Raw genomic sequence first — 12,790 nt, 5'->3', positions numbered from 1 at the left:
CTGAGCTTTCCAATCCTACAGGTCCTGTCCTCTGAGGAGAGCAGCAGGCCTACACTACAAACACCAACATCTGGAGACACATGCCCCCCCCCCCCCCCCCCCCCCCCCTCCAGCTCTCCACCTGAGGAATGAATCTTGATCTTGCTTTCTGCTTTTTTGCATTCAATGATTATTACAACTTTAAAACTCAGGCTCTCATGTGTTGTGAAACAAAGAACATCAGTGTATACAAGTACCTTCATCTTCTACCAGTGAGAACTTAGTTTTGGGGACCGCAACTTATCAATTGAACTTATCAAGTTTCACCATCTGATGTTGAGTAAGTTTAACCTTCCGGGTTAACAGATATAGTGCTCTAAATGCATTTTTATACTCCCCATCTAAAAATATGCAACGCGAGTATGGAGTATTGATTTATTTGACTTGGAAAGGATTTAACACACAAAAACATCAGACGGTGGATAATATAATCATGGATAATATCCAACATAATACTACATTTACAAAAGTTTTGTCTAACTCAGATAGAAGGTTAAGTTATAAACAATTTATTTCTACTTTAAGAGCTAAAGCATAGCCAAAATGTGTTTAATCCTTTCGTTTGGGATTAAATACTCACTGGTATGAGTTAAACTGAGGTTGAACTGTTACAAAAGGTCGGGGCTTTTCTGACAATAAACCAGAAGACAGTTCAAATTCAGAATTCAGACTTTAAAGTCAGAATTTAACAACAATTCCCGGGGCCCAAATATGGTATGGACCAAATTGAATCCTGTGGGCCCCGTTTTTTAAAAAAAATGTGGAGATCCCATGTTACGCTATCCAGGACCACCTGATCCATCTAACTTTAATGCCAGTTTATAAAGAAACAGGATAATCCTTTTTTTTTTTTCGGGATCAATCAGATCCAAAACGACTTCAAAGTTTGGAAAACCCAAAGGGCAGGTTAGATCCAGATAAAATATAAGTATATATTTGATTACGTGATTTGATATTTCGGAATTCCTGGTTTTGGAAAAAATCTTTACAAGATTCTATCATATCCGTGATCCCACTGGATGGCTTTTGAAAAACTGGGCCCTGAAAATGTAGGATAAATTGTCCAAGGACGAAGCCTACGCCAGTTTTAACAGGCAATGTGATGCGCTTCAGGGACAACCTTCTTGAATGTAACGTCTATTCATGTTCTTGCCACTAGGAGGGGGATGGGGGCGTTAGCAACTCTTGAGTATCCATACTGCGTACTCAGAACGTTTCATTTGGGATTCTAACTCACCATAGGACCATCCTATTTATCCTCGGTAGGGCCTTTATAAACAATGTACCAGGCACTTTATTACTCAGCCATACCAGGATAACAACCGATTAAAGCTGTTCTATTCCACTTCCAAAATATCAGCCACGGAATTATAGGGACATTGGCAAGTCTGCCCCTACACACGAAGTAACACTAACCCCAACCAAAACAGTTGCAACCTTTATTACCCAATACCCATAACGCAGCAAAAACTACCTAACTATACCCGTCATTCCTACCCCAGGAAAACTGCGTTCAAGGAACTCTTTTTAGCCAGTAAATTACGAGCTGTAACTGGGAGTACATCGATCTGGAGAGTTCACGGGTAGTGAATTGCGGGTTCGACTGCACTTAAGGGTAGAAAGTGGTGAAAAAATGGCTTACCTGGAACGCACCCGATCGGTAACGGTTCATTCACGTGTAATTTTACTGCTTTGTTGAATGCCTAATTCTGACTGGACCATTCGTGGACGGCAAATCTAACCATAGAATACGAGAAAATTAGGAAGTTCAATGAAAAAAAGATTTAACAAAAAACATCATTTAAATGTAGATTAATATTATCAAACATATTAACTCCACCTTTTTAGGAGTTGTTTTAAAACTATAGCTTATTATTTCCCCTTTGAGGGCAGGCCAGTTTGCTATCACACACTCAAAGATTACTCTCAAACGTCACCAACAGTAAACAAATTTATTTAGTCATTTGCATGTTACAGCTGGAACTCCGGGAATTCAAACACAACGTCTTTGCCTGTGAGCTTCTTGTAGACCCCTGAGAAGGTCTCCACCTGCAAGCACAACGGAGGAAACGTCACACACCGGGCACGCTGCAGTGCCAAGGAACACACTGCTGCTTTTACACTGTCCCCACCTCACGGTCACACTAGTACGCAGTACATATACATGCCACACCAACAGCAGTATGCAGTACATGTACAGTGCAATATCCCTAGCAATATCATACTGTAATATGCAATGATTAGTTTACAACCTTCTTCATTTAACATCCCCTAATCTCGTGCACATCTTGGTGTCCAGGTCATATCTCAACGAGTCTACTACCTAGTAAAGATGGAGGCATGTGCCCTGCATGGTTTAGCTCCCCAGTCACGGCCCAGAAGGCTCTAGGAAGTTATAGGAATATACAGAACGCCCGTCCTCACCGGCCCGAGAGCCGGGGACTGAGCTTGCTCTCCGACGTCGTGGAACGGGAATGTACGTCACAGCATTATGCTACGCTCCCATACGCCACAAGGACAGAGCCATGCAAGAGCTACTCACAGGATGTCCACGTCGGTCACACACACGCGGGTTGTCATGGGAACTCACTTTGTGTTCTACGTTGTTCTGCTGCGCCTTGTCCAGATGCACCTTGATCAGCCGACTGCTGTCCAGCTTCACGCGGATCCTCTTGCCCACGATCTCGCTGGGGAACACCAGGTCTTCCAGGATGGCATCATGCACGGAGGTCAGGGTACGGCTGTAGGGGCACAGAGCACGTTAACGACGGACCAGCGCTGCTCCGGTTAGCCGTGGGAGACGGCCCGGGTTAGTTTACACGGGTTAGTTAACACGCAGGCCACACCACGTCCCACCGCCACGTCTGACAGCCGCCATGATCCACCCGGCCAGAGACGTGGCCGATGAAGCCCACTTGTTTGGTCTCTGGTTACCACACCGTTTGTTTTGAGGAACCCAAGTCCTGAAGGGCTTTTACCGCTCCCCATAATGTCATGGGGGCACTTATGTCAGCCAAGGAATTTATACAGTATCGATAAACATAAAACCCGTATCCGGATTAAAGCAAATACTTTTAACCCACTGGTAGGCCCGTTGAGAGGATAACCAAGTTGGGGTGACCGTTCCCTACGAGGTAGAATTATCATAGTACGGTGTTACAACTAGGGCGGTGGTCCGTCAGTAGATAATGATGTCTGGACACTTTTAAAACCTGTAGATACCATTCAAGAACTACTACCAAACACTGGCCTTCAGTCCCAACAGTTATCTACACAAAGACTAGGGTACATCCCTTTAAACCCTTTCCAGGGATACCACTTCATTTAGGTTATGAGCTATCAGAAATGACAATTACACAAAAGATGGATACAAAAAATATTATAAACATCCAGATTTGGTTGTGCCCTGCATGGTTTAGCTCCCCAGTCACGGCCCAGAAGGCTCTAGGAAGTTATAGGAATATACAGAACGCCCGTCCTCACCGGCCCGAGAGCCGGGGACTGAGCTTGCTCTCCGACGTCGTGGAACGGGAATGTACGTCACAGCATAGCGCTACGCTCCCATACGCCACAAGGACAGAGCCATGCAAGAGCTACTCACAGGATGTCCACGTCGGTTACAACAATGGTTTAGTAGCAACACAATGCAAGTTCCATCACAGACTAAGCTACTAATCGGGTTTCGACTTGCCTCCTGGGACGCTTCTGCTTATTCTTGATGCGGCTTTTCCTGGTGGGCTTGGGCAGGATCCTCCTCTGGAGAAATAGAAAAGGCGCATGTTAGCCCAATAACTGAGGAAAAAGAACAATACTGAGATGACATATCAACTAGCACCGTCAACCACCCTCAGACAAAATGGCACACGTCTTAGAAGGACAGGATGTCCACTTTAAGCAATGGACAAAAGTGTGTAGTTTGAGGGTGCATTTGGGGAAAAAATGCAAGTGCCTGTTGATAAAGATGGAAGCATGTGCCCTGCATGGTTTAGCTCCCCAGTCACGGCCCAGAAGGCTCTAGGAAGTTATAGGAATATACAGAACGCCCGTCCTCGCCGGCCCGAGAGCCGGGGACTGAGCTTGCTCTCCGACGTCGTGGAACGGGAATGTACGTCACAGCATTATGCTACGCTCCCATACGCCACAAGGACAGAGCCATGCAAGAGCTACTCACAGGATGTCCACGTCGGTTACAAACTTTGAAAGTCACCCATATCAACCATGACAAAGATTGTTCAAAGAAAGAAAGTGAAGGAATAGAGCGACCGAATTAGAACTTTGCAATACTTTGAATGTGGTTCATGAAGCATTGTATGCAAACTAAAATGACAATTCCAACCCAGAAGCAGCTTGTGGGGCAGGACTGAAGCCCTCCGCCTGCCGGGGTGCAGCGGCCGGCGGACCCGAGCCACTGACCCAGGTCAGAGAACGGGTTCCTCACCTGTGCGACGAAGACCACGTGCTTTCCACTGAACTTCTTCTCCAGCTCCCTCACAAGCCGCACCTGGATCTTCTGGAAGGACTTCAGCTGAGGTACGGGAACGAAGATGATGATGGCCTTTCTGCTGCCTCCAACATCAATTTCCTGAAAACCCAAAACCAAAAATTTTTATCAAGGGCCGTCGTACTCAAATTCAACCGTTTCATTAACGGATGAATGATTGTGCCCTGCATGGTTTAGCTCCCCAGTCACGGCCCAGAAGGCTCTAGGAAGTTATAGGAATATACAGAACGCCCGTCCTCACCGGCCCGAGAGCCGGGGACTGAGCTTGCTCTCCGACGTCGTGGAACGGGAATGTACGTCACAGCATAGCGCTACGCTCCCATACGCCACAAGGACAGAGCCATGCAAGAGCTACTCACAGGATGTCCACGTCGGTTACAAACATTGATAAAGTCACCTATTTTAAACATAACAAATTAACGATTTTGTTCCAAAGAAAAAATAGAACAGAGCGAACAGAGCGGCCGATTTACCATTTTGAACGAAAGCAGAAATACGAGTAGACATGTGCAATACTTTGAATATAGTTCATGAAGCATTGCATGCAAACTACACGTTTGATCGGGATACCCCAGACACCTCAAGTACTATTCAATCGTTACCAATTCAACTTTATTCCAGGGCTTGTACCTTTGCAGCGGTGATGTTCAGCTCTCTCAGCTGAGCCTTGAGGTCGGAGTTCATCTCCAGCTCGAGAAGAGCCTAAACACATTAAACAAAGTCATGAAACATAGTTTTACACACAATAATGCCATCACATGGGATGAGACATTTGATGTCCGATGATTGACTACAAACTTTAACCGACATGCTGGACACACAGATGAAGATGAAAGGCTGATTCGTCTAACACGTAGTGAACGTTACCTGGGAGATCCCAGACTCGAACTCGTCTGGCTTTTCGCCATTCGGCTTGACGATCTTGGCGCTTGTACTGAACATGGCCTTTATGTCTGCAGAAGGAAAGGTGGATTAGCTCACCGTGAACCAACAGTCTGAATAGATGGAACAGGTCACTATGAGCCTCAGCCCAACACAGCACGCTGGCCCCACGGTGGGTTAGCAAAGAGCTAACAGTGATGGTAACGTACATGTGGAACGCACAACAACCGATAAATTAAATTGGCAGAGAACCAACATAACGACATGCCTCGATCAGCGTTTTTAAGGTCCACGTGTCTGGGATAGAGGGACAATAGTCGTAGTTCACCTGGACGCGCTAGCCTGATGCTAACAGTACCTTCGGTGCTAGCGTTTTAACAGTGGGAAACACTACAGCCACTAGACGACACGCACCCATTAACTAATTCAATAAGTCTACTATCAAAAAGAGCAGTGCGGGTCTGGCGTTTAACCAGCAGGTATACAGAGGTAACCAATGCGGGGCCTCGGACGACCGACCCTGGAGCCACAACCCGTCCACCCCCAGCCACAATACTATCCCCTAATAACAAACACACAACGGCCATCCACCACCAAACATTAGGTAATCAAAGGCATCAGTGCCCCGAGATAACGTACAATCTAAAAATATGGCGATTTAATGTTTGTTTCACACATTAAAACATAGAAGCTCGTATCCTCGGAGAAATAGCATGACCAACCTCTGTCAACGACGGCCAAGGAAGAGGCCGGAACATCGCGAGAGTTCAATTCATCCTCCTCGAGAATCATGGGAACCCGGAAGTAGTGAGTAGATATATTTTGCGTTTGGCTGCCGCAGATTCCACTAATGGTGACAGGAAGACAGCCCGTTACAGAGCTATCTTCAGTATATACATTTCACAACTGTGTTCATAAGTATATTTGACACTCGAAGGTCAGGTCAGGTCGTGCAAGGTGTGTTTGTCCAACAGTACGCCCTTTGTTGGGTCTTTATTAACGCCAGGCGGTGAGTTGCGCTGTAAACAGTAAACGCAGAGACCAGAGGCACAACAACATGTGTGGCAGCCCTCCAGTGCAGAGGGCCGGGCGCTGAGGGTGGAGGACTGATGTTCAGATGGACCGCTCTCTGTAAGGTTGTCCGCAGGACGGTGTGCAGCGCGGCCGACGACATGGTGGGGAAGGGCAAGTTCTTCTACGCGGTGCACAAGGGCACCAAGCCCGGAGTGTACACCAGCTGGTGAGTGGGACACACACACACACACATACATAATGACACACACACAGAGGCGCCGCGTCCCATTAGGCATACCAGGCAATTGCTTGGGGCCCCGGGCCACTACTAGGGCCCCCAAAAGCCCCCCCCCAAAAAAAAAAATAATAATAATAATCGCTCCATACCTCCCCCCCCCGTCAACAATCGCTCCGAACCCCCCCCCCCCCCCCCCCCGTCAACAATCGGCCCCCTAAGAATTCTTGCTTGGGGCCCCCACACTACCTCGCAACGCCCCTGCACACACACACACACACACACACACACACACACACACACACACACACACACACACACACACACACACACACACACACACACAGAGAGATACGCACACATGTATCTATTTGTTTTATTGTATATCTATACCTACTACTGATTTTACCCTGAGCCAAGCAGTTATCTGAAGCATGTCCAACAAGCTAGACACCCAGCGATCCTACACTTGTCCATAGACCGTGGGTCTGTGATTGTTTACAATGTGATGAACAAGAACCAAATCCCTGATAACTTGAACTGAGTGGATTCCTATCTCCCTCCCTGGTCTAGGGATGAGTGCAGGAGCCAGGTGGAGAAGTTCCCGTGTGCGATTTATAAGAAGTTTGCTTCAGAGAAAGACGCCTGGGCCTTCTTCAGAGGAGTGAAGCCAGCAGCGGTGCCCACCCCTGTCAAAGGTAGGACGGACTCTATAGGGCTCTGTACTGTAGCTGTATGGTAGGACAGGCTCTATAGGGCTCTGTACTGTAGCTGTATGGTAGGACAGACTCTATAGGGCTCTGTACTGTAGCTGTATGGTAGGACAGACTCTATAGGGCTCTGTACTGTAGCTGTATGGTAGGACGGACTCTATAGGGCTCTGTACTGTAGCTGTATGGTAGGACAGACTCTATAGGGCTCTGTACTCTAGCTGTATGGTAGGACATACTCTATAGGGCTCTGTACTCTAGCTGTATGGTAGGACAGACTCTATAGGGCTCTGTAGCTGTACGGTAGGACAGGCTATACATAGGAGCACAGTTGGAACACTATGCATTGTGGGATTATTGTTAAATCCAGAAAACTTTGTTGTGAAAGAGGATGTGTGATGAACAATATGGTTAATTCTGTTTGTATAGATGAATAGATTCCTCGAAAATGAAGGACAACCTGTAGATAATAATCACATCTAAAACGTCTACAATTCTGAACAACATTGTTTTTGACCTAAAAAACCGAAGCATTTCCAGGCACACGTAAAATCCACTGAGTCGATCCTGTGTTGTGCGTTGTGTCCCGAAGCCTCCAGCAGTGGCGCGTCCTTCAGCCTGCTTCCCAAGAGGGGGCCGGAGCCTCTCAACTACATCCCTATTGGCCAGAAGAGGTGCTACTCAAACAAGGAGGCGGAGTCTCCCTCCAAAAGGCTCAAGGGATCCGTCGAGAGCTCTCCCCCAGAGAGCAGCTGCTCCTCCTCCTGCTCCTCGGAGGAGGGGGACGGCTTCACCCGCATGGGTGAGACCTCCCCCTGGGTTTCCTTCTCATCCAGTGGTTCCCCACCTGCGAGGCAGACCCCGCTGGCGGCCCCCTGATTTGCATATGTGGTTGTTGGAGATTAGTGCTGTTTTAAATTGAAGGTCCAATCAAATGGATACAGTAGATGCTTCAGAGATAATAGGTTTTGTTTTTTGGGGTAGCTGATTTAGTGTGTTTTTAAACCTGTCTGTGGTGTTGTTCCTGCGGTGTCCACCAGGGGATGCTGTGGTCGTCTACACCGATGGATGCTGTTCTAATAACGGACGGAAGGGGGCGCGGGCAGGGATCGGAGTTTACTGGGGACCCAACCATCCACTGTGAGGCTCCCTCCCTCTCTCCTCCTCTCTCTTCACCCGTCTCTGTTCCCTAGTGGGATGGATTGAATGCAGGGTAAACACACACACACACGCACACCTCTTAGCTGCTTCTGCTGTTGACATTCTTCTTTCATTCTGAAGGAACGTTGCAGATCCTCTGGGGGGAAGACAGACCAATCAGAGAGCCGAGATCCAGGTACGGTTTTCTTTTTCGACCAATCAGAGAGCCGATGCAACATTCATATTCTGTGCTGTTGAGGTACTAGCGGATAGCATGCTAACCGTTAGCAGGCAAACTGCTAGTTAAGACAGCGGTTAGCAGTACCTCCGTTGGCAGGCTAGGTGTTAGTGTGGTCAGCTGGGTCAGCGTGCCTACTGTGGCAGTAGCTCAGGAGGTAGAGCGGGTGGGCTGGTAACCTGAAGGTTGCTGGTTCGATCCCCGGCTCCTCCTAGCTGACTGTGGAGATGTCCCTGAGCAAGACGCCTCACCCTGGGTGCTCCCGACGAGCGGGATGTCGCCCTGCATGGTTGACGCTGCCGTCAGTGTGTGAATGGTGAATGTGAGGCAATATTGTAAAGCGCTTTGGGTGGCCAATAGGTTAGGAAGGTGCTGTATAGCACAGTCGGTTTACTCGGCAGTCCATTTACTGTGTGCTGCTGTGGGGCAGGCGGCCTGCAGAGCCCTGGAACAGGCCAAGGAGCAGGACATCAAGAAGCTGGTCATCTACACCGACAGCAAGTTCACCATCAACGGTATGTGGCCGGACCTCAAGATCTCCTAGAGTCCAGCCTCCAAACGCTAGACTCTGGTACCACAACTCAGCCAGGGAGGCTCATTTAGCATGGAAGGTACATTTAAAACATAAACATGTATCCAATAGTGTGTGTGTGTGTGTGTGTGTGTGTGTGTGTGTGTGTGTTCAGGTGTGACCACCTGGGTGAAGACCTGGAAGACCAACGGCTGGAGGCTGAAGTCAGGAGGTCAGGTGACCAACAAGGATGACTTTGAGAGGCTGGACCGCCTAAACGCCCAGCTGGAGGTCGTCTGGGTAACGCGGCGTCCTGAACCCTCACATCCTCCCCCTCTTTCTCTCTTTCTCTTCTCCCCTCCCTTCCTCAACTGCTCCCTCTCTTCTCTCCTTCCTCCTGTTGCCCTCGTTCACTTCCTCTCCATGTCTTCCTCCGCCGCCTTCTCTCTCGCTCTCGCTCTCTCTCTCGCTCTCTCAATATAAATTTTTACTGTTTTTCTTTTTGCATGACTTATTTTTTTACATTTCCAAGTGGAAAAAAGTTAAATAAATGTTAAAAAAATATTTATCATGTATTGCGATTTTTATTTGTATTTTTTACAAATTAAAGTCGAAATAAGGATCAAAAATGTATCTCCCCCCTTTTCTTTCTCTCTTCTTCTTTCTTTCTCTCTCTGTCTCTGTCTCTGTCTCTCTGTCTCTCTCTCTGGTTCTCTTAATCTCTCTCTCTCTGGTTCTCTTAATCTCTGTCTCTCTCTCTGGTTCTATTAATCTCTGTCTGTCTCTGGTTCTCTTAATCTCTGTCTCTCTCTCTGGTTCTCTTAATCTCTGTCCGTCTCTCTGGTTCTCTTAATCTCTGTCTGTCTCTCTGGTTCTCTTAATCTCTCTCTCTCTGGTTCTCTTAATCTCTCTCTCTCTGGTTCTCTTAATCTCTGTCTCTCTGGTTCTCTTAATCTCTGTCTCTGGTTCTCTTAATCTCTGTCCGTCTCTCTGGTTCTCTTAATCTCTCTGTCTCTCTGGTTCTCTTAATCTCTGTCTCTCTGGTTCTCTTAATCTCTGTCTCTCTGGTTCTCTTAATCTCTGTCTCTCTCTCTGGTTCTCTTAATCTCTGTCTGTCTCTCTGGTTCTCTTAATCTCTGTCTCTCTCTCTCTCTCTCTCTCTCTCTCTCTCTCTCTCTCTCTTTGGTTCTCTTAATCTCTCTCTCTCTCTCTCTCTCTCTCTCTCTCTCTCTGGTTCTCTTAATCTCTGTCTGTCTCTGGTTCTCCTAATCTCCGTCTCTCTGGTTCTCTTAATCTCTGTCTGTCTCTGGTTCTCTTAATCTCCGTCTCTCTGGTTCTCTTAATCTCCGTCTCTCTCGTTCTCTTAATATCCGTCCGTCTCTCTGGTTCTCTTAATCTCCGTCTCTCTGGTTCTCTTAATCTCCGTCCGTCTCTCTGGTTCTCTTAATCTCGTTCTCTCTCTCTGGTTCTCTCTCTCTCTCTCTCTCTCTCTCTCTCTTTCTCTCTTTCTCTCTTCTCTCTTTCTCTCTCTCTCTCTCTCTGGTTCTCTCTCTCTCTCTCTGGTTCTCTCTCTCTCTCTCTCTCTCTCTGGTTCTCTCTCTCTCTCTCTCTCTCTCTCTCTCTCTCTCTCTCTCTCTCTCTCTCTCTGGTTCTCTCTCTCTGGTTCTCTCTCTCTGGTTCTCCCTCTCTGGTTCTCTCTCTCTCTGGTTCTCCCTCCAGATCCACATCCCGGGTCACGCGGGCTATGCGGGTAACGAGGAAGCGGACCGTCTGTCTCGCGTGGGAGCGGCCAAGATTCTGGAGTCGCCATGACAACCGGTCACGCCCCGCTCATTAACGTAGCGTACAGGAGCGCCGCCGCGTTGGAGCGTACAGGAGCGCCGCCGCGTCGGAGCGATCCCTTTTAGTTTGACTTCCTTTGTGTTCCATGTCCGGTTTTTGTGCGAATAAAGTTCCGTCAAAGTTAATTGGGTCCTTCTGTCACTCTGCTTGTATCAGTACGGTGTCATCTACCCTAGGGGGTACTACACTACTGATTTATAAAACCAAGACCGAAAACAAATCATGTTTGCTTATTTTAGGAATAGAATAGAAACGTTAATGCCACACAACAACGTTGGTGGTATTTTTTAACAGGGAACACATCCGACAGAACACCTGTTTTGTTGGATTTGTAAGAGTCACATGCACCTGTAGAGACTGTGATGTCCGGGGTTAGACAGTACAGAGACAGGTCATTAAGGAGCAGGTAGGGGTTAGACAGTAGAGAGACAGGTCTTTAAGGAGCAGGTAGAGGTTAGACAGTACAGAGACAGGTCATTAAGGAGCAGGTAGGGGTTAGACAGTACAGAGACAGGTCATTAAGGAGCAGGTAGGGTTAGACAGTGCAGAGACAGGTCATTAAGGAGCAGGTAGGGGTTAGACAGTACAGAGACAGGTCGTTAAGGAGCAGGTAGGGGTTAGACAGTACAGAGACAGGTCATTAAGGAGCAGGTAGGGGTTAGACAGTACAGAGACAGGTCATTAAGGAGCAGGTAGGGGTTAGACAGTACAGAGACAGGTCATTAAGGAGCAGGTAGGGGTTAGACAGTACAGAGACAGGTCATTAAGGAGCAGGTAGAGGTTAGACAGTACAGAGACAGGTCATTAAGGAGCAGGTAGGGCTTAGACAGTACAGAGACAGGTCATTAAGGAGCAGGTAGGGGTTAGACAGTACAGAGACAGGTCATTAAGGAGCAGGTAGGGGTTAGACAGTACAGAGACAGGTCGTTAAGGAGCAGGTAGGAGGTTAGACAGTACAGAGACAGGTCGTTAAGGAGCAGGTAGGGGTTAGACAGTACAGAGACAGGTCATTAAGGAGCAGGTAGGGGTTAGACAGTACAGAGACAGGTCATTAAGGAGCAGGTAGGGGTTAGACAGTACAGAGACAGGTCGTTAAGGAGCAGGTAGGGGTTAGACAGTACAGAGACAGGTCGTTAAGGAGCAGGTAGGGGTTAGACAGTACAGAGACAGGTCGTTAAGGAGCAGGTAGGGGTTAGACAGTACAGAGACAGGTCGTTAAGGAGCAGGTAGGAGTTAGACAGTACATAGACAGGTCTTTAAGGAGCAGGTCGCCTACAGGTAGACTGAGGGCACTGGGCTATGAAGCCAGCCCCTGTGGTTGTGGGGTCCATGCCCCTCGGCCATTGACCATTGAGCCTTCTGTCCTGCACCCCGGACCGTGTGTACAGTGAGCGGACTCCCTCTCCACCGGCTCAGAGCAGAATAAGAACCAGCTACCATCTCTGTTAGTCTAAGCAACCTCTGACCTTGACTCCAGCTCCAGGAGAGAGCTGCACGCCTGGCCCAGAGCCAGGGTCAAAGTTCAGCAGAGCTTCTCCGCCTTATCTGGTACTGCCTCGTTATCTTCCTCTCAAACACACACACACACACACACACGCACACACACGCACACACACTTACAAATTCACACCCTCACACAATCTACCAGCAGCAGACGCATCTCGGGGAAACTCATCTC

General features: G+C 48.0%; 2 protein-coding genes and 4 non-coding genes across 6 annotated transcripts; 1 reads left to right on the top strand and 5 right to left on the bottom strand.

The window, feature by feature from the left end:
* Positions 1–1,977: 1,977 nt before the first annotated feature.
* Positions 1,978–6,218, bottom strand: rps7 (ribosomal protein S7). Its single transcript, XM_060042043.1, has 7 exons — positions 6,145–6,218; positions 5,408–5,493; positions 5,171–5,242; positions 4,478–4,621; positions 3,731–3,795; positions 2,630–2,780; positions 1,978–2,088 (listed from the first exon to the last, which is right to left on the bottom strand). The coding sequence occupies exons 1-7, from the start codon at positions 6,212–6,214 to the stop codon at positions 2,011–2,013; spliced, it is 666 nt and encodes a 221-aa protein (XP_059898026.1). The 5' UTR covers positions 6,215–6,218; the 3' UTR covers positions 1,978–2,010.
* Positions 2,378–2,597, bottom strand: LOC132450494 (small nucleolar RNA SNORA73 family). Its single transcript, XR_009523874.1, has one exon. It is a non-coding gene; the product is annotated as a small nucleolar RNA SNORA73 family (small nucleolar RNA).
* LOC132450493 (small nucleolar RNA SNORA73 family) lies at positions 3,437–3,656 on the bottom strand. Its single transcript, XR_009523873.1, has one exon. It is a non-coding gene; the product is annotated as a small nucleolar RNA SNORA73 family (small nucleolar RNA).
* LOC132450495 (small nucleolar RNA SNORA73 family) lies at positions 4,007–4,226 on the bottom strand. The gene has a single exon (XR_009523875.1). It is a non-coding gene; the product is annotated as a small nucleolar RNA SNORA73 family (small nucleolar RNA).
* LOC132450492 (small nucleolar RNA SNORA73 family) lies at positions 4,696–4,915 on the bottom strand. The gene has a single exon (XR_009523872.1). It is a non-coding gene; the product is annotated as a small nucleolar RNA SNORA73 family (small nucleolar RNA).
* Positions 6,219–6,235: 17 nt separating the features above from the next.
* On the top strand, positions 6,236–11,237 carry rnaseh1 (ribonuclease H1). The gene is made up of 8 exons (XM_060042042.1): positions 6,236–6,662; positions 7,245–7,369; positions 7,974–8,183; positions 8,422–8,521; positions 8,663–8,717; positions 9,190–9,274; positions 9,446–9,570; positions 10,990–11,237. Exons 1-8 carry the CDS (start codon positions 6,532–6,534, stop codon positions 11,080–11,082), a joined length of 924 nt encoding a protein of 307 aa, XP_059898025.1. The 5' UTR covers positions 6,236–6,531; the 3' UTR covers positions 11,083–11,237.
* Positions 11,238–12,790: the final 1,553 nt, after the last annotated feature.

This window comes from Gadus macrocephalus, chromosome 21, assembly GCF_031168955.1.
Source record: "Gadus macrocephalus chromosome 21, ASM3116895v1".
NCBI classification, from domain to species: domain Eukaryota; kingdom Metazoa; phylum Chordata; class Actinopteri; order Gadiformes; family Gadidae; genus Gadus; species Gadus macrocephalus.
Note: the sequence above shows the minus strand (reverse complement) of the source record. Positions and strands in the feature narration are given on the sequence as shown.

Coding starts and splice junctions, on each gene's coding strand:
- rnaseh1 (XM_060042042.1), top strand. CDS start 6,532: ATGTTCAGATGGACCGCTCTCTGTAAGGTTGTCCGCAGGACGGTGTGC. Junction 7,370..7,973: donor GGTGCCCACCCCTGTCAAAG/GTAGGACGGACT, acceptor TGTGTCCCGAAG/CCTCCAGCAGTGGCGCGTCC. Junction 8,184..8,421: donor GGACGGCTTCACCCGCATGG/GTGAGACCTCCC, acceptor GGTGTCCACCAG/GGGATGCTGTGGTCGTCTAC.
- rps7 (XM_060042043.1), bottom strand. CDS start 6,214: ATGATTCTCGAGGAGGATGAATTGAACTCTCGCGATGTTCCGGCCTCT. Junction 5,494..6,144: donor CTTGGCCGTCGTTGACAGAG/GTTGGTCATGCT, acceptor TTCCTTCTGCAG/ACATAAAGGCCATGTTCAGT. Junction 2,781..3,730: donor AAGCAGAAGCGTCCCAGGAG/GCAAGTCGAAAC, acceptor GTGCCCCTACAG/CCGTACCCTGACCTCCGTGC.